We start from the raw sequence: 20,874 nt of genomic DNA on the forward strand, positions 1-20,874 counted from the left end.
GGATTATAGAAGCTAAACAAAAATTTGTAGCCTTCGATTCCATAATGATATTAGGAAGAGAACACTCATTAGGGTAATTGAGATAATTAAAGATAATTTAGTAAAGCCTTCAAAGTACAGTTTAATTTGACTGGACATCTTCTGAATGCCTTAAAAATCAAGTATTTCTCTCAAAATATACAAAGAAATATACAGTAAAAAAAAAAAAAAAAGTGCTTTAGCTCAAAAAGGCAAAGTTAAACAATTAAGCTTTATTGACCTGCAGCAGTTCAACACACCCAAATAGACTAGGTGGCATTTGCAATTACATCAAATTGCTTATCTGAAAATTGTATAGCACACTAAAGTACTTCCCAAAATGTGACTCAAACTTGTTACTTACACTTTTAACAGTTCTTCACGAGGAAAAGAAGATGCCTATTAAAAGAATCAAATGTAGATTTCAAGGCAAAGATTTCTAGAAGACTTTCAAAAATTATAACTGCTTTTCAAATATAAGTTAACACAGAAAGAGAAAAGAGTACATTCCGTATGCCAGTCACTTTGACTTCAGCCAAGTGATTTTAATAAAAAGATGTACAAACATATAAGATACACTAAGTGCTAAAGTCAGTCTTCATTGTCAACACATACTTAAACTCTTCATTTAACCAGTATTCACCAATTTCCTGCTATGTACAAAGCAATGAGTCATATCTTAAATTTTCATACTGTACAACCCATAATTAACTATATAAAAAATTGTAAGCTCCCGTAAGTGAAAAGATACTAAAACTGAAACAAACAAAAAACTAGGAAAAATTCTCATATGACAAAAAGTTAATGCCATAAATGTATATAGGTCTATAGTCCTTCAAGTACGGTTTTTCATTATTTCCTTCATGAATACAATCCCCTAAAATAAACTATTATAAGTTTATGAACAAGGACTCTGATTCTTTTGTCACTCAAAGAATCTTCTAGTTTATCCATATGGTAATAAAACAACAAAATGAGTGTAAAGGATATTTTGGTTAACATATCTTTAAACACACATTTTTAATTCACTTTTACCAAGCAGAATTATCGTTTTTTAAAAAGCATAGTGGTAAACTATTCCTTATAATATTACACATTTCTTAATTTCTTTCCAAATACTGATATTTTGCCTGGAAATAGAGGAAGTAGGGTATACATGGATGTTTAAATTGTCCTCTATAGGATTTAAATTGGCTAGCTAAGAAAAGCATTCCAGATTATCAGAACACACACATACACACAGACTACAAAGAGATCTGGAATACAAATAATATTATTTGTGTATATTTTATAAATTGTAGATTATTTTATCTTAGCTATGACATAGCAAATTGCTTTGCTTTTTAGCAAATTCTATAGTTACAAGTAAAAGGACACTATATTCTCAAAAGACAAAAATGGCAAGAATAGACAATGTCACTGGTTATATAATTTTTTACCATATAAATAAAAAGTACCTACCTGTTGGTAGCTTAATTGTTTAAGATGCTCAATTTGGGATTTAAACAACTTATTTTCATCTTGTACCTCCTAATTAAAGAAAAATTCAACATGAATAAATACCTGAATAAGGATTTTATTTTCCATATAAACTTTTGAAACTCTATCAGACAAGCTAGGAAAATTCCAAAATTATAATAACTCTATATTAAACCATTATAAAATTAGAGTAATTATTGAGTATTAGCTTGAGAATAGGCATGTCTCAACAGGACAATATAGAATCAAGAAATAGACCCAAATACCTTTAATAACTTGGTACAGGGTGACATTTCAAATCAGCAGAGCAAGGTTTCTCAACTCAATACTAATAACATTTTGAGCTAAATAGTTCTTTGTTGTGGGGGACTGTCTTGTGCTTTGTAGTATATTTAGCATCATCCCTGACCTTAACCTACTAGAAGCCATAGCATCCATTGCAAGTTGGGAAAACAAAAAGTATCTCCAGATACTATCACATGTGCCCTAAGGGAGCTGAAGTGCATCCAGACAATGATGGCTAAAAAGTGATTAGGGATTTCTTGTTCAAAGTTTAGAATGTTATTTTCACCACTTACTTTGAAATAAATTACATTTAAGTAAAACTGAAAAGAAAACTATATATTGGAAGAATACAGAGGGGGACATCTTTCTTCCCAAGACTTAAATTAGTGCTATATGAGTACATAAAAGTTTTACACTTCCAAAAGGGGGTAAAGAGTGAGGGAGAATTCAAATGAAATCAAACGAAAAACCAATGAAAAAAACCACATCACATAATGATAAAGGCCTAATTTCTCTTATTATAGAAAAGGAATCTTTAAATCATTAAGAAAAAGTCAACCCTAAGGAAAACTGTGGGAGAAGATGAAAGGGCAATTCCTAGACAAATGGCTTAAATAAAATGTGATTAACTTCTCTCACTACTGAACACAGCTTAAAATAATCCTATCAAACAAGAAACTTTAAAAAAAGAAAACAAAAAATCCTATCATCTTTCAAGTATAATTCAAATATTTCCATCTTTGTCAGTATTGGAGAGAATGGAGAAAATGGTCTTTTTTTGGTGGCAGTGTAAATTGGTAAAAACACTTCTGGACAGCAATTTAAAATCATCTAACAAAATGAAAAACAAACCTACTTGGTTTGTTTGAAATGCTCTCAAAACTAGAATCATAAATCATAGGCACGTGCAAATTTGGTATCACTTCAAATCAATGTTTTGTAAGTACTTTTGGTAACAGTATATGAAGGAAATACTGATTTTCTATTTAAAACTATTTAACTTTCTCTCCACTCTCCCACCTGTCATTTCCCTACCCCACCCTAACCCCCAAAAAAACCCTGCATAAGCTTTTTTAACCCCCCCACCCCCTGAGGCTTTTTGCTTGCTGTCTGCTCTTTGTGTCCATTCACTGCAAATTCTTCTGCATTTTTGCTTGTCTCCCTTTTTGTTGCATCACCTTGCTGAGTTGGCTCTCTGTGGCGCTTGTGGGCTGGCGTCTCTCCACAGCATGTGGGAGAGCCTGCCTTCACAAGGAGGCCCTGGGACGCAAACCCAGCACCTTCCATGTGGTAGACAGGAGCCCAACTGATTGAGCCACAACTGCTTCCCCCTGCATAAGCTTTTGGTCCAGAAATTTTCTTTCCAGGAACTTAGGAGGCAAATATACTCACAAAACTATTCAAAATATTTGTGAAAAAGATATTCACCACAGCATTGTTTATAATAGGAAAAACAACTCTAAACAATCCAGCCATCCATCAAGAGAGGACTGGTTACATAAATGATGACACAACCACACAACTGAAAACCATGAAGCCATTAAAAGTTAGAGTAGACATGCTTATATGGAAAGATCTTAAAAACACTTTGGGGGGAAAACTACCAAAGTGTGCATAAATATATTATGCTTATAAAATAAATAAATATGTATATATATGTACATGAATACAGACGCATGTATTTATGCATGGGCATTTTCTCCAAAGATATACAAGCAATTGATAGTAGTTATCTCTGACAAATGAGACAGTTATCTGGGCAGGAAGGAGACTCATTTTATATTCTATTTCCTTTGGAGTCATTAACTTAAAAAAAAAGATGCAAAGATAATAATTTATATGACAATTAATGTTAAGTAATCATATTCACCTGTAACAGCTTTGTTTTGCTAGAAAGATCACTCTCCCTCTCTTTTAGCAAAGCTTCTACTCTCTTCATTTCATTTTCCTTTTCTTTCAATCTAGAATTTTTTCAAAAAGACCTTATATTTAGTTGTATACACTAACAAAGGCAACCAGATGCCAATATCATTCTTAAGAAAAAAATCGAAAGAACAATACCCACAGATCTTTCCCCTCATGTATACGAACTTACAAATTTGTTTTAAAAGACAATATTGTCAAGATCACTGGACTCAAATTCAAGTACATCCTAAAACTACTTCAGCTTATTTCACACTTAACATTTCTTCAGCAAATTTGGCTTTAGCTAGGAAAAAATCTAAAATAAAAGCTAAGAGTAAACTGTATTTCATCAACTCCTTGTTTAAAAAAAAAAAGAAAAATTTAAAAATGAGTTTTTACTCCTGAGAAGCTAGCAATAATTAGGTAACACTGAAATTAACAACATGCCCAATCCATGTGCTGAAGAGGTGCTACAAACAATTTAATCTAGTTCTCTCTTACCCAACCTAGATACACATCTTACATATTCAGGCCAAGTGAAACCTAATTGTCCTTGGCATCCTATACAATAGGCCTATATACCGTAACACTCATCATTAAAATGATCTGTTTATCTATTGCCTCAGAGCAGGAACCTGACTTATCCATTTAAGTATCCATCCTCATGAAAAGCAAAATGCCAGTGGGTGCATAATGGGCTCTCAAATATTTTCTCTGTTGAACACTATTTTTATCCCATCTTAATCAAGAAAAAGTTTCAAGATGCTTATAGGTCTACAGGAAAAATGACAAAGCACACACATAAAGAGTAAGGTTAAAAATTGTAAAAAGAAAAAAAAAGCAAAGATTTGAGAGAAATAAGCCTCAGATTCCACATTCTAATGACCATATACCTACAAAAGAGAGACCACAAATGTGCCTCTCAAGGTTCTATTAGCAAATGGGGGAAAAAACACCTTGACGGCTCTATGTCCTCAGATAAAAATTAGTTGTACAAATGAGCAATACCTATGCCAAAAATAAAGACACTACTCACTTGTCTTAAAACAGTGAAATAATACCCTCAGTATCATCCTTTTAAATACACAGTTTTAAAGGGCCACCTCTTAAAACAAACATCAGTAAAGACTGATGTCAATTAAAGCAAAAGCCCTTATAAGCTAGGGGGTCATTAAGATGAGGTTCAGATACCCCAATAAGCAAGTTAAGATCGCAGAAAGATTCAATATTCATTATCAAGATTATGGCTAAAATTATCTCATGGTTAATTCAAATATGTTCATTTTATTCTTCCACTACTAAAATTACTTTAATTTGAAATAAATTTAAGCTATCAAAATTGGATACTTTGTTAAAGAATTAAACTTAAATAAATATACTCCCTATATAAGAATATTTAAGAAACTGGGTTTGGAAAGGATAGAGTCTCTAAGGGTTTCCAGAAATCTGAAAGTTAATGACTTGGAAGGAAGCTATCATAATATTCAAATGCATTTTGGAGTGTAACAAGTTCCTATTGAAAATGCTAATTAAAAATATACTTACACAGTTTCAAGTTCATCAAATCGTGATGCTGAACATGCCTATAAAACAGATGTACATATTTAATTATACATCAGAAAGACCAAACAGTACAAAACATATAGAATATCATCAACCAATAAAATAAAATTATCTGGAATAAAAACAAACATTGAATCATTTACAAAAGAAATATAGAATAGTTTTATTAATTCACTTTATTAATCGATGATAATTGTTTCTTAAGTTAGAGATAAATGTAACAAACACAAACAGTTAAGGACATCCTTAAGAGTTCATCTGAACACATAAGGATAAGGAAATGTTTTCAGGCTAAGATTGATAAATCAGGCAGTAACTTTAACTTGTTTAAACATATAAAAAATCTACGGTACAACATGATTTTTATGCCAACTCAAGAGAACATATTTACTTTTTCACTTTCTAATTCAATAAACTAAAAATTTCTCATTCCTTACATAGCATGCTTATAATTTCTTTTTAATATACCTCTTTCCAGTTATGTTGTGCTACCTCTGGAACATCAGCTTTTAAACATATATTTTCTTCTTGAAGATCCTTAAAAAGAATAGGTATGAGCTTTAACTGTTTTTCAAGTATCAGAAAGGTGTTCTTTACTTTTGTGTTGAACTTCTCACCTGTAACCATTTCCCTCTATTCGCTAACTCCTTCTCCTTCTCTTCCAAAACAGCTTTCATGGTATTGATTTGTTCCTCCTTTCCTTTTAATCTGACAATAAATTAAGAATTTTAAATGAAAATATTCCATGAATATGAAAAGCAAAAATACTGAAGCTAGAAAAGTATGTTTTAGGTATTAGTCACAGCCAAACTAATTAAAATAGACAAAAGTTCAGTATTATTTCACTGGTATTATCCTTCACTAAAAATTGTCCTGAGTATTAAAAGCACATAAGATTTTGGAGATATAACTAAACCAAGTATTGAATAACTAAAGAAAACAGTTGTATTATCAGTAAAGACACAGATACTGAATAAATTAGGGTAGCCCTACTTTTAAACCCACTCTATAACATCTTGTTTAAGTAAGCACCAACAACTTTAAATGGCTTGTTACTCTGGTTGGCTATGAAATGTATAGCCAATTTCATAGTTGTCAGAAATGATAACATAAGAAACTCTAGGGGTGCCGTTTACCTACAGAATCTTTGAATAACTAACAAAAACTGGCAGAGCCATATTCCTGAAAACTCAAAAACAGTTTTTAAAAAAGTTAAAGGATTATAGCAACTGGGCCAGTGTCAAATCAAGGAAACAGCTATAAAAACTCTAGGAGACTCTTCTGGGATCCTCGAAGCCCCTCCCACAAACCCTTCCAAGAGCTCCCACTGTGGATCTTTGGCCCCATTCCACAGGAAAGAGAGTATACCCTATGTGCATATTGGGGCACCTGTATGTCAGTCAGTGCCAGTCTATCAGGTGGCAGTATGAAAGACTGAACCAGAAAGCTTGTCTCTGCTTCACCCTTTCTGAACATGCCCTGCAAACAAAAGTAGTTTGCAGACAGCTAAAGCAGTTTAGAAAACATAAGTCAAAACAGTCTGGATCAAAGAATTACCAGTTTTAGAAAATACAGGAGAGTGCCTAAGAAGAGGGGAAAGTATTTCATAGGCAGTAGGGGCAATTTTAAGGTCCTAATAAATAGAGGATTTCCTACGACCATGAGTAAGCAAAAGCCTAGGACAAAATGCAGGCTCGAAAAGAAAGGGAAAACCCTGCATTACACTTCCTCTCAGCTTATCTTCCTCATAAAAAGGCTAAGCTCCAAAAAGGATCACCAGCCAATGAAGAGGCAATTTGCAAAGACTGTGAAAGGTGTTTTACATATTAGTTTGGTTTTATTAGCTTCTGGTACTCAAGGAAATCTCTGCCATATCACTATCTGGATACAAATTTAAGGAAGAGACAGCTTAGGGACAAAATCCCAGAGTTATCTTTTAAAATATTAATATGTACACTGTAGAGACAAAAAAAAAAAAAAAGGACTACAATGGGAGTAAAAAAAGAAAAAAGGAAATGATGTCCTGTCCAAAGGAACAAGATAAAAATCCAAAAGCAATCAATAAAGACGATCAGACTTTGGACATAGCAGAGACTTTAAAAAAAAAAAAAAGATCTTTAATATATTAAAGGAGAAAAAGGAAAACAGAAATAACTGAAGGATATAAGGAAAATAATTCTCTAAAGGGTTTTAACAGCAGATTCAACTTGGCAGAAAAAAGAATCCATAAATTCAAAGACAAGACAAGTGAAGTGAACACAGCCTAAGAGACCTCTGGGACAACATCAAGCATACCAATATACAGGTTATGAAAGTCTCAGAAGGAAAAGAAAGAGAAAGGGGCAGAAGAAAAAGTCAAAGAAATAAAGGGAGAAAACCAAAATTTAATGGAAGCGATGAACACACACATTCAAGAAACCCAACAAACCCAACAGGATAAATATGAAAAGAACTATATCCACACATAGATATCAACTGTCAAATGCCAAGGACAAGTCAAGGGAGCCCCAATTAGACTAAGTACAAATTTCTTATCAGAAACCATGGAAGCAAGAAAGCAAAGGAAAGAAATATTTAAAGTGTTGAAAGAATACACTTGCCAACCAAAAACTTTATATCTAGAGAGACTGTCTTTCAAAAATAAGAAAAGAGACTAAGACATTTCTAGAAAACAACAGCTCAGAGAATTCATCATCACTAAACAGGCCTGATAAGTGGTGCTAAAGGAAAATTTTTAGACTGAAAGGAAAAGATAGTAAACAGTGGATCAAAACTGCATAAAGAAATAAAAACCTCCAATAATGGTAACAATATGGGTAATTATAAATGCCAGTATTATTGCAATGTCTTTTTTGGTATATAATTCCATTTTTTACTACTTTCAGGTTAGAAGTAACAAATGCATAAGAATTATAAGTCTATAGTTTTGAAATATAATGTAGAAAGATATAAGCTGTAACAAGTATTACAAAATGGTGGTGACATGAAGGCTATAGGAATAACGCCATCTAGGTAACCGAAGTTAAATTGGTATTGAATCAAAAACGATTATTTAGGATTAACATCATAATAAGAAAATCTAAGAAAAATATACATAGAAGGACCCAAAATGGTATTTAAAAAATTGAAGAAATATGAAAGTAGGTTATAACAGAAGAATTGAAAGACAAAGGTACAAGACTTACAAAGACCAAATAAGAAAATGGCAGAAGGTGGCCTTGCATTATCACCAGTTACTTTAATGTAAATGGATAAAATTATCGAGGCAAAAGGCAGAGGTTAATAGAAGGTATTAAAAAATAAATAAAAACAAACAAAAAAGCAAAATCCATCAATATGCTATTTAAAAGAGATTACCTTAAATTCAAAGATGCAAGTAGGGTCAAAGTGATAGAATGTATGGTGTATGTTTGGTATAGTAACCATTAGAAAGTCAGGGTGGCTACAGTAAAAGCAGAAAAATAAATTTTGTCAAAAACTGTTACAAGGGACAAAAAAGGTAATGACATACTGATAAAGGGGAAAATTCAACAAGAAAACATAACAACTATAAATATATATATGCATCTAACAGCAGAGTCTCAAAATATATGAAGCAAACAACAGATTAAGAGGGCGAAGTAAAAGGTTCTATATTAATAGGAAATTTCAATTCACCATTTACAATAATGAATTTTCCAGCTAAAAGATCAATTAGGAAACAGAAGATGTGAACGACATTACACACTAAACAAACATATATAGAAGACTCAACAATGGCACACTACACATTCTTCTCTAGTGTATGTGGGTCATTCTGAAGGACAGACCGTAAGTTGAGTCACAATTCCAACCTTAAATTTAAAAATAATTAAATCACACAATGTATGTTCTCCAAGCACAATGGAACAAAGCTATAAAAAAATTTAAAAAATAACAGAAGAACTGAAAAACTCACAAATATGTGGAAATTAAACAACACACTCTTAAAACAACCACTGAGTCAAAGAAACCACACTGGAAATTAAGAAATATTTTGAGGCGAATGAGAATGAAAACACAACATACCAAAACTTATGGGATACAGCAAAGCCAGTGATGACAGGAAAATTTATAGCTCTGATGAGAGGGAAATTTATAACTCTAAAATGGTTACAATGAAAAAGATCACAAGTCAGAGAATTTACTTCACAACTGGAGGATCTAGAAAAAGAAGTGCAAACTATAAACAATGTGAGCAAAAGGAAGGAAATAAAGACTAGAGCTGATATAAATGAAATACGTTTTAAAAATGTATAAGATCAATGAATATAAAGGTTGATTTTTAAAATAAGATCAATAAAATTGGCATATCTTTGGCTAGAGAGACAGAGACAGAGAGAATGCAAATAACTAAAAACAGAAATGAAAAGGATAACAGAATACCATGAACAACTGTGTGCCAGTAAATTAGAAAACCTAGGTGAAAGACAAATTCCTACAACATACAAACTATCTAAAACGACTCAAGAAGAAACAGAGGATCTCAACAGACAATCATCATATAAATAGACTGAATCTATAATCAAAAACCTGCCAACAAAGAAAAGCCCAGGAACAGATGGCTTCACAGGTGAATTTTACCAAAAAATCCAAGAAATATTAACACCAATTATGTCCCAATTTTTCCAAAAAGTTGAAGAGGGAAAACTACCTAACTCATTCTAAAGCCAACATATCCTTATACCAAAGACACAAGAAGATACCACAAGAAAATTGCAGACCATTATTCCTTATAAATATACACGCAAATGACTCAACAAAATACTAGCAAACCAAATCCAACAATACATTAAAAGACTGATACACCATGATCAAATAGGACTTATCTCAGTTATGCAGGGTGTTTCAACATAAGGAAATCAATTAACACAATATGCCACATTAATAGAATAAAGGGGGAAAAAACACATCATCAGAATGGATGCAGAAAAGGCATGTGACAAAATCCAGCACCCCTTCTTGATAAAAATATTTAGAAAACTAGGAACTGAAGGAAACTTCCTCAAAATGATAAAGGGCAAATATGAAAAGTCCACTAACATAGGACTAACATAGGACTGAATGGTTGAAGACTAAAGGCTTTCCCTCTAAGATCAGAAACAAGACAAGGATGCCCAGTGTTAACCACTGTTGAATATTCAACATTGTACAGAAGATCTAGCCAGAGATGAGGCAAAAAAAAGAAATAAAAGGTATACAAACTGAAAAGGAAAAAGTAAAACTTTCCCTATTGCAGTTAACATAATCCTATACAGAGAAAATCCTGAAAAGTCCACAAGATTTTTCTAGAAAGCTAAAAAACTAGAGCTAATAAATGAATCCAGCAAAGTGGGAGGGCACAAAATCAACCCACAAAAATCAAGTGTTTTTTATACACTAGAAACGAATAGTCTGAAAAGAAATCAAGAAAAATTCAATTTACAACAGCGACTAAAGGAATCCAATATTCAGGAAGAAATTTAACTAAGGATATAAAGGACATGTACGTGAAAAACTACAAAACATTGTTGAAAGAAATCAAAGATCACCTAAATAAATGAAGGACCTTCCATGCTCATCAATTGGAAGACTTAATAATAGTTAAGATGCCAATTCTACCCAGTGATTCATAGATTCAGTGCCATCCCAATCAAGATTCCAAAAACCTTCTTTGCAGAAATGGAAAAGCCAATCAGCAAATTTATATGGAAGGGTAAGGGGCCCCAAATAGTCAAAACCATTTTGAAAAAGAAGAACAAAGTTGGAGGAGTCATATTTCCTGATCTTAAAACTCATTACAAAGCCACAGTAATCAAAACAGGATGGTTCTGGCACAAGGACACACACATAGACCCATAATTAAATCCTCACTCTATGGGCAATTGATTTTTGACAAGGTTACCAGGTCCACTCAATCAGGAAAGAAGAGTCTCTTCAACAAATGATGCTAAGAAAACTCAATATCCACAAGCAAAAGAATGAATCAGGACCCGTAGTCTCATGCCATATGCAAAATTTTAACTTAAAATGAATAAAAGATTTAAATATAAAAATCAAAACGATGAAATTCCTAGACACACAGGGAAGGCTCTTCAGGACCTTGTGTTAGGTTATGACTTCTTAGACTTTATACCAAAAGCCTAAGCAACGAAAGATGAACTAGATAAATGGGATTTCTTCAAAATTAAAGACTTAAGCATTAAGACATCATTATGAAAGTTAAAAGACTATCTACAGAATGATAATTTCTGTTTGGGGTGATAGAAAAGTTTTGATAATGGATGGTACTGATGGGAGTATAACATTGTGAATGTAATTATCACCACAAATTATATATTTGAATGAGGTTAAGGGGGAAACTTTAGGTTGCATATATGTTACTAGATTAAAAATTGTTAATCATACATTTCTGAACCCTAATGTAAATTATGAACTATGTTAACAGTGCAATTATAATAATATTGCTTCATTAATTTTAACAAAGGTACCACAGTGACACAAAGCGTTAATAACAGGGAAAACTAGATGTGTGAAGGAGTATATGGGAACTTTAATTTCTGCATTATTTTTCTGTAAAATGACAACTTTTCTAACAATATATATACAAATAAAAAGACCAAAAAGCAAGCTCTCCATATAAAGTCATATTTAGATAGTAAATCATGAAAAATAAGATTTCTCAACTCACCCCCAGAAAAATAAAATAAAACAAAGCCTATAATTTAAATTCTAAGGGAAAACTTCAGACTTTTCCAAGGCTTTTTGAGTTATAATTTGATGTTCTCTAAAATACTACTTGAAATCAAATAAGAAGTCATGACTTTAATTATAATTGCATTTAACTAGTGGAATAGAAATATTAATGGAAAAATGAAAAAAAGTTACTTACAAGTTTTGAAGCTCCTGAACTTGAGAAGTGATAGATAACTGAAATAAATACAAAGGAAAGAAAAAGCAATTCATAATCCTTTCGATTTAACTTAAGTTGTTATGATGACACTTATTTAAAATATGTACACTTCAAATTACAAAGATAGTAGCAGGTTATTCATGCCAAAATGAGATGTGTTTTGATTTCACCTTCCTTTGACAACAACTGTATGAGTAACAAATTAAAAATATACGTGGGGAGGGGTGGGAGACAAGGAAAATGGTTATAAAGAGAGCTCTAAATATTGTGATAGTTCTAAAATTGTGACAATTAGAATATTATCTAGCCATATACCTCCTTCCCACATCAGATCTTTTCTTCACTCTGGTCTTCAAGGCCAAGTACCTTTCAATAGTACTCAATACTGTCCTCCTTTAAACTCCTTTTCTTATCATACACAGTCTAATAGTAAGTTTTATACCCACTCTCTTCCTAGCTTATTCCTTCAAAGCCCCTTTAGATCTTGACTTAGATGTCAGTTCCTCAGGACTGGCCTTTCCTGAACTCTCAATCTATCACAGAAGAGTGTATCTTTTTTCATATATCCTGTTTTGTTGAACACATTATCTCCAATCACTAGACAGTGCTTGACAAGTAAGAGAAATCCAATACATACTGCTAAATGAATCTGTTGGATAGATGAAAGAATGAATCATATCTTCCATGCAATCTCACCAGTTTTTCAAGGAAACCTTCCAGATTAAATTCACCAAAACTCATCTATTTCCAGCAATCACATCTAACTCTGAAACCCCCCAATGAACCTTGTACTTTGTTCTACAGGCAGAGCTTCATCAGTAAATATTCTATAATAAAACATTTTCATTGTTTCATGCAGTTAAAAAAAATTTACAAAAGAAAAGACTTGAATTACTAAAGTCATGGTTTTTTTTAGGTTGACAAACTAAAAAGAATCATTAATATGGAAAACGTTCTTAAAAAGAACCTTCGACAGTTAAAAAAACAAAACAAATGGATTAGAATATTGAGAACACTTTTTCGAAACAGGCAAAAATATAAAAAACACAAACATTTACAGCACACTACTACAAGTTTTTTCTGAGTAACAAGAAAAAAAATAGTTCATAAAGAGCATACACTAATCAATCTTTTCATGCTATGGCTCTTGGATTTTTTACCTGGTGAGCCTTTTCAAGCTGGATATTTCCTATTTCTTCTTTTAGAGCCTCTATTTCCTGTTTCAAATCCTTGACAATGACAAAACAGACAAGATTGGACAATGGAAACACAGAAATTGACATAAAATGCAATGTACAGACAAACACATGAAATTAAATGGTAGGAACTAAAGTTGATTAAAAAAACAATTTTCTCTGTTCCAATACCTGAATAGTTTTCTCTTTATTAGCAACTTTGAGAAGTTCAGCTTCCAGGAGCTCTTCCACAGACTTGATCTTTCCATCTTTCTCATGGATCCTTAGATAAACAAATCTAACATTAGCTCAAACAGAAATCACCAAGATCCACTAAGTTATAAAAATAGCAACAAATCATGAATAGGCTTTCCAAATCAACCCTTCCCATTTTAAGCAGAATAGCAACATATCTTTGAAGCCACAGAAACAAAAATTACCTCAAGCTCCTTCTAAACAAGGAATTAAAAGGTGAAATTTAAGTCAATCAATAACTATCAGAGAGCTGAAGCCTATGCACACAAGGAGAAGTTAATAATGCTGCTCAAAAGTACATACATGTGATGGTTAGGCTAATGTGTCAACTTGGTAAGGTAATGTTGCCCAGTTGTTTGGTCAAGCAAGCCCTGGGCTAATTGTAATACAAGGGCATTTCATGGACTTCAATCATCAGAGGGTTGATTGCATCTACTTATCAACTGAACAGACTGCCTTTAACAATGAGAGGTCTCATCCAATCAATTGAAGGCCTTAAAGGAAGAAGTGATTTCAGCATTCACAGAGAGAATTTCCATCTCTACTTCAGACATTCAGCATCTCCTATGGAACTCATCAAGGACCTTTATCAGAGTCCCTGACTATTAAGAGTCTGCCCTACAGAATTTGGACTTGTGCATCCCCACAATTGTGTGAAAAAATTTTATAAAATCTCACATTATTTACAGATCTCTCTTGTCAGTTCTGTTTCCCTAGACAACCCTGACTGGTACAATAAGGAATATAAGATTGGTACCCAGAAGATCACAGGGAGAATTAAGTTCTGTTCAATGATATTGGCTTCTAGGTTCTGAAGCTGGATCAGAACTTATACATAATTAGAGCATCAAGCATCACAGAAACCTCAAGAAGAAGCTACATATAACGAATTGATTCTCCTGTATAGAATATAACCTGTTCTTTAATAGTTTCTATGATACAAAGCAGAAATTTACTAACTCAATGACATGAGTTAAGAAAACAAGTTGATTATGGAAAAAGATTTTTCAAAATCACATTGAATTTGAAAAAGCACACCTAAGTATCTTTAGTCCATCAATGACAAATTTTAAAGTAAAGGTTAAATTAATATATGTCAGCTGTCCTAATTACACCAAAAAAAAAAAAGTTTCTGAGTACTAAGAAAACAGGTGAAAAGAGAAAGACCAATTTATAAAAATGTCTTCACTTACACTTTCTTAAGTTCTTCAACTAGTGATGCAAAAGAAACCTGGAAATAGGAAGACATCCTACTAGTAATTTGCTCAAAATATAAATGGATCAGAAATTCTAAAAATTTTATCAAATTTTCCACTACAACAAAATCCAAATGGGAAAAGTGAATTCAGAAATTACCTCCTTCTAAATGCCTTAATGATGAAAACAAATAGCATTTTGAAAGCAAACAGCTTTAAGCCTAATTACTGCAAGTGTAGGTCAAAAGAAAAATGATTAGATAAAAGTTAAAATTACTGAATACTTCTAACCAGAAAGAGAGAAAAGATAACTTGGAAAGTGCCTAATTTCAGGCAACCTCTTTTACTATTACTTTTAGTATTATTTTATATTTATATATGCAAAACCTTTTCATTGGTACAGTACAAAGCAATGACAACATATCTAGAGTAAATTTACACAGTGCCTGGCATAAAGTTAGCATTCAATAAACTGTATCATTTATCACTGATAATCAAGTCACTAATCACTCATCGATTAACACTATTATAGACTAATTCCACCTTGGAGAAGGGAGGAGAATAACTTAGAAGACTTGGTATGTTGGTATACAATAGGTTTGCCCATTGTTTATCACAAAAAAAGAAGGGTTATAGAATCCACTACATACGTTACCTGATCATTTTGCTTAGATTTCAAGTCTCTAACTTCCTTTGCCAGAGAAGAGTTTTCTGTTCTTAATGCCTTTGTCAAAGAAACATAAACACAACATACTTTTGTTTTTTCCTTGAAAAAAACCAGCTAGCTTCAAAATAATCAAAGTATGCTAGCTTCTAATTTTTCTTTACCTACTTCGTTTCCTCTCTGAAAGGCCCATAAATCCCACTTTTGCCAAATGTCTAAAATTCTTTAATTCAGTCACTAGCCAAATGGATTTTTAAGTTAATTATCCCCTCAAGTACTTCTATTTATATTACCCACAACCTCAAAAACACATCGTATACTATTTTGAGAGGATAATCATTTCCCTAACTCCATTCAAATATATCTTTGAATTTATTTATTCTAGCAACCCATATCAAGTTAGTTAAGGCTAATAATCAAAAAATAGAACTGCATACTATCATTTGATGAACTTACGAAATCTGCTAATTATTTGTTTTATTTGGGGTGGGTGGAGATGAGGAAGCACACATTACAAATCTTAAGAATAGGGTCTACCTCACTGAGGCAGTGTATTCTGTAATCATGCATTTCTGTACTCCCTAAAAAGGCTTAAATTGAATGGAAATAAAACAAATTTATAAAGTGTAGGTAACTAACAGCAAGTTTAAAAGTTATCAGAAAACCCTTACTCAAGTTACACTGAACCCCATTCATGTTCACTAAATTAACCACAAGAAAAACAAATCTACAGACTGCTTTACCTTCAATTCCTCTTCTTTAGTAGCCACCTGAATAAGTCCAGTTTCAAGTAACTCTTCTACTGTTTTTAACTTCTCATCTTTTTCTTGAATGCTGAAATTACAGATTTGAAATACATATATGAACTATTTACCAAGGTAAATGGTATCATTGATAGATATTTAACATGGATCAACTACTTTGTCCATTGTTCGTCATAAACTCTTAATTCTAGAAAGGTTTCTAATGATCTTTCATCATGGTCTAAAGGTCTTCCTCAACAAGTAATATGTGCTCAAGTATTGCAAGATTACACATTAGTTTAAGCAAGTAAATCATTTCTATACATGACACCTATAAACAATGTAATCCCAAATAAATCGACCCATGGCAATGCCACTCTAAAAATGAATGTTGAGAATCTAAATTAACATAGCTAATAATTTATATCAAATTTGGTAGAAATGAATTATTAAGATATAAGAAGAAAAATTTTTAAATCTTACCATTTTTCCATTTGCTCCACCACATCTTTATTAGGCTAAAAAACACCACCAACAGTAACAACAAAAACACACACACACAAAAAGTTAAATTTTATTAAGTTTGTATAAGGTGCAACTATTTTAGAAATAGAACTCTATGAAAATTGTTTAGGGTTTTAATTTGGTCCAAATTCTAGGAAGATGACCCATATGTAAAGAATGCTAATAAAAAGAATTATTTAAGTCAGAAAAACCAAGGAGATAGAAGAGAAGCACCTACATAAAACATACAGAGAAAGAAGATGAAGTCTGTAAGACTGCAAAATGAATTAGTACCTTATGCGTAACTTTTTAATCACTATGAAAGAAAATCTTGAGAGTGAATCTGCCTTCTTTTACCAGTTCAAGTCTTCAAATATAAAAAAATCTAACATTCTCTCCTACTTTTGCTAATTTCTTAAGTTTTTTCCAATTTGATTACATTTTTCAGAAATACTATTAATTCCCCATAAATCTACTTCTTATGGATTTCTAAAATTAACCCCTAATCTTCAATGCCTAAGTTCAGGCCCTCAGCTTTATTCAGCCCAACTACCACAATACCCGATTTCTTCTTCCTGTCTCTAGCCTTAGGTATTGTTTAAGGAAGAGCGCGGGAAGAACTTTACAAATGGAAAAAGAGTTTTCCTACCATCAGAAAGGATGTACCTTTGACAGTTACATTAAATCAGGTTTATAAACTATGAAAAACAAATAATATTGTAAGTTACAAATCTTTTGTTGAGATCGTTATTGCCCATTTTTATTTTCTATGAATGTCTTCTCAAGAAGACAACAATATTAAGTTTAAGTTACTTGCACCTTAACCAATTAGTTGTATTATACCTTTAGTCCCCCACATAAATTCAAACACCTCATTGTTACCAGAATTATCTTTCTAAAATGCTAGACTAAACACTCATTCATCCTTGTGGCCCTATCCATGTTACATCAAGTTCATGATCCCTACAGGGGATACAAAGTCCTGTATAGTTAGACCTGAGCAAATTTCCCTTACTCCCTATGCTTCATATTTTGCATTTCTGCAATACCATACTAATTCTAATTCTGAATATGCCAAATTTGTCACAAACAGCCATGACTTTGAACACTACATTCCCTCAGCCTGGACTGCTTCTTCGCTGTTTACCAAATTCATGGTCATTTTTCAAAATCCAGCTTTGTTGTCCCCTCTCTATGGCGCCTCTCCGCTTACATTCTTCAGACAGAATTACCTCTTCCTCAAAGCCAGTACACATAGTTCAAGAATTTTATTTCTCATACTTCCATTTTATACATCTGTCTTCACATTAAAATGTATTCTCGAGGACAGGAACCAAGTCTCGCTCAAATAATCAATCACATAAAACTGATACAGCTTAGCATCTACCCAACATTTTTACTCTACCTTTCACTCTAGTGGTCTAAAATATCCAATTCTATTGTTTCCTACCTGGATGATTTTCAAAACTACTTCCCAAACAATAATCAAGTCTGTAATACAATACAACTAGACATCAAGGCAAAGAGAAAACACTTCCTATACTTGTAGTTTTTATTTATTAATCTGAATCTTAAAAGTCTACTGGAATAAAAAGTTATGCTGTTCCTTTGCTTAAAAAAAAAAAAGGATGTTCAAAAATAGGATACCTCAGAATCCTACCTCCCTCCCCCAAAAAGTTTTACTTTATTTTGAGTAATGAGATTTTTACTAATTTATTTCCATTATCTGACCATTCAGAGGCCTACATCCAAATGGAACTGTCCCTTCTTTAGTGCATAAACACTAAAGGTTACCTTACCTGGACTCTGTCATCTTTCTGCTTCCTACACCTGAAGAAACAACAACTTGGTACCATTATTGGTTTCTGCTTCAGTAAGCTCAATCTTTTCCCCCAGGATAAAAACAAGAATCCATGGGGTAAAAGGACTGAATGTTTTACATAACTAAACTGGTCATCTTTCAACTGTCACTTGGAATTCTGACCAGTGGGTAGGAAGGAGTTAAAGAAAGGTAGAAATGAAAGAAATTAAAATTATACTAATCTTTCTTCTTTCACTAGCAATATCAAGAAAAGCCAAACAGATGGTTCTCTGGCCTGCCAAGATAGAAGATGCAACTAGGGAAGTGGACTTGGCCCAGTGGATAGGGCATCCGTCTACCACATGGGAGGTCCACGGTTCAAACCCGGCCCTCCTTGACCCGTGTGGAGCTGGCCCACGCGGAGTGCTGATGAGCGCAAGGAGTGTCGTGCCACGCAGGGGTGTCCCCCGCGGAGGGGAGCCCCATGCGCAAGGAGTGCGTCCGGTAAGGAGAGCCGCCCAGCACGAAAGAAAGTGCAGCCTGGCCAGGCATGGTGCCGCACACCCGAAGAGATGACACAACAAGATGACGCAAACACAGATTCCCGGTGCAGCTGATAAGGATAGAGGCAGTCACAGATGAACACACAGCGAATGGACACAGAGAGCAGACAAGTGGGGGGGGATAAATTTTTAAAAAAACAATTGGAAAAATTATTTTTTTAAAAAGTGTGCCAAATGTACACTCTGGACCTGGTAATAATCTGATGATATTATCTCAGAATCTGTAAAATATGTTCCACCATGGTGTGGTGTGTTGATAGAGGGGTGTTGTATGTGAATTCTGCACATGTGCATGACCATTTTTTAAGTTTACAACTACTGTCACACAAATATATTTTAGAAATAGTAATAGGGTGGGTTAGGGGAAAATACGCCAAATGTAATAAGGACTATACTTAGTAGTAAGATATTGACAATATTCTTTCGCAATTTTTAACAGACATCTCACAACAAGGCAAGGTGTTGGTGGTAGGTTGATGTATGTGGCCCCTGCATAATGTTATGCATGTTTGCTCTGTAAGTTCACAACTTCCACTATATACTTCATGTTTATGTATGTTCATGTATAAATGATATAAAATCATTATAATAGGGTAGGTTGGGGGGAAAAGACACCAAATATAAGATACTTTGGTTTAGTTTTATTTTTAATCATTAGTTTAAAATGTTTCACAACAATACAAGGTATAGGTGGTAGGGTGAGTTATGAGAGCCTTGCATGGTGTTATGTGTGTTTGTTTTGTAAGTTCACAACTATTACTATACACTTATTGTTTATGTATATTTATGTATGAGTGGATATACTTCAATGAATTTTTAAAAAAGAAAAAAAAGTAAGTATTCCATAGTCCTACCTAAGGAGACCACCTTGAAGAGTCAGGCTTTGAAATCTTAGTTTTATCTTGAAGCTTCATAATTTCAGATAGCATCTTGGTGCTATTTTTCCCACTGTATTTGACTTTATGACCTCCCCATTCCTGCCATATCGTAATTATTTTATTCTTGTAAAATACCTGTGTCATCTCTTAAGCTGGTTTATAAATGGGAATGTGGCTGGAAAGGGTCATCTAGGGATGTAAATGTCAACTGAAAAAAAGCCAGAAAATAATCTAGGGACTGAATAGCACAGGAGACCCAGAGGTGGATGAGAATTGTAGTTGATGGTACAGATGCAAAGTGTCCTTTGTGAGCTAGAGCAGATGTACATCACTATTACAGGGTGGTGGGAATATGGAGAAGCATGGGAAAAATACAGCTGGAGTTACCTATGGACTGTGGTTAATAATAATGTAATATTCATGCATCTTGCCAAAGATGGCCTGTGTTATTAATGGTAGAGTATGGAACAGGTGTGCTAAATGTATGCTATGGACCTGGTAATAATCTGATGATGTTATCTCATAATCTGTAGCAAATGTTCCACCATGGTGTGGTGTGTGGTTGGAGGGGTGTTGCATGGGAATTCTGCCCATGTGCATGATTGTTCTATAAGTTTACGATCTGTCAAAAAAATATATTTAAATAATAATAAAAAATAATAACAGGACGGACTGGGGGGAAAATATACTAAATGTAAAATAAGGACTATAGTTAGTAAGATTGACAATATTCTTTCATAATTTGTAACAAATATGTCACAACAATGCAAGGTATTGGTGGTATGGTGAGGTATGAGAGTCCTGTATGACGTTATGTACGTTTGTTTTGTAGGTTCACAACTATCACTATACACTTATTATTTATGTATGTTTATATAGGACTGAGAGACTTTAATAAATTTTTTTTAAAAAGCACTTAATATCATATTTAAAGG

General features: G+C 33.1%; 1 protein-coding gene across 19 annotated transcripts in view; it reads right to left on the reverse strand.

Moving 5' to 3' along the window:
- Positions 1 to 20,874, reverse strand: part of KTN1 (kinectin 1) — a 144,251-nt gene that overhangs the window by 26,805 nt on the left and 96,572 nt on the right. For 10 of the 19 annotated variants that reach the window (XM_058293389.2, XM_058293394.1, XM_058293397.1 and 7 more), the window contains exons 19-30: positions 16,677 to 16,711; positions 16,194 to 16,284; positions 15,442 to 15,510; positions 14,784 to 14,821; positions 13,528 to 13,618; positions 12,140 to 12,177; positions 5,868 to 5,958; positions 5,719 to 5,787; positions 5,233 to 5,270; positions 3,653 to 3,743; positions 1,480 to 1,548; positions 383 to 417 (exon numbers count right to left, since the gene is read on the reverse strand). In XM_058293389.2, coding sequence (XP_058149372.1) covers positions 383 to 417; positions 1,480 to 1,548; positions 3,653 to 3,743; positions 5,233 to 5,270; positions 5,719 to 5,787; positions 5,868 to 5,958; positions 12,140 to 12,177; positions 13,528 to 13,618; positions 14,784 to 14,821; positions 15,442 to 15,510; positions 16,194 to 16,284; positions 16,677 to 16,711 — 755 coding nt within the window. Of the gene's footprint in view, positions 1 to 382; positions 418 to 1,479; positions 1,549 to 3,652; positions 3,744 to 5,232; positions 5,271 to 5,718; positions 5,788 to 5,867; positions 5,959 to 12,139; positions 12,178 to 13,320; positions 13,390 to 13,527; positions 13,619 to 14,783; positions 14,822 to 15,441; positions 15,511 to 16,193; positions 16,285 to 16,676; positions 16,712 to 20,874 lie in introns of all 19 variants that reach the window. The other 9 variants (XM_058293387.1, XM_058293390.1, XM_058293395.1 and 6 more) reach the window with 1 other exon arrangement.

The sequence above is a fragment of the Dasypus novemcinctus genome, chromosome 3, assembly GCF_030445035.2.
Source record: "Dasypus novemcinctus isolate mDasNov1 chromosome 3, mDasNov1.1.hap2, whole genome shotgun sequence".
Classification (NCBI taxonomy): Eukaryota; Metazoa; Chordata; class Mammalia; order Cingulata; family Dasypodidae; genus Dasypus; species Dasypus novemcinctus.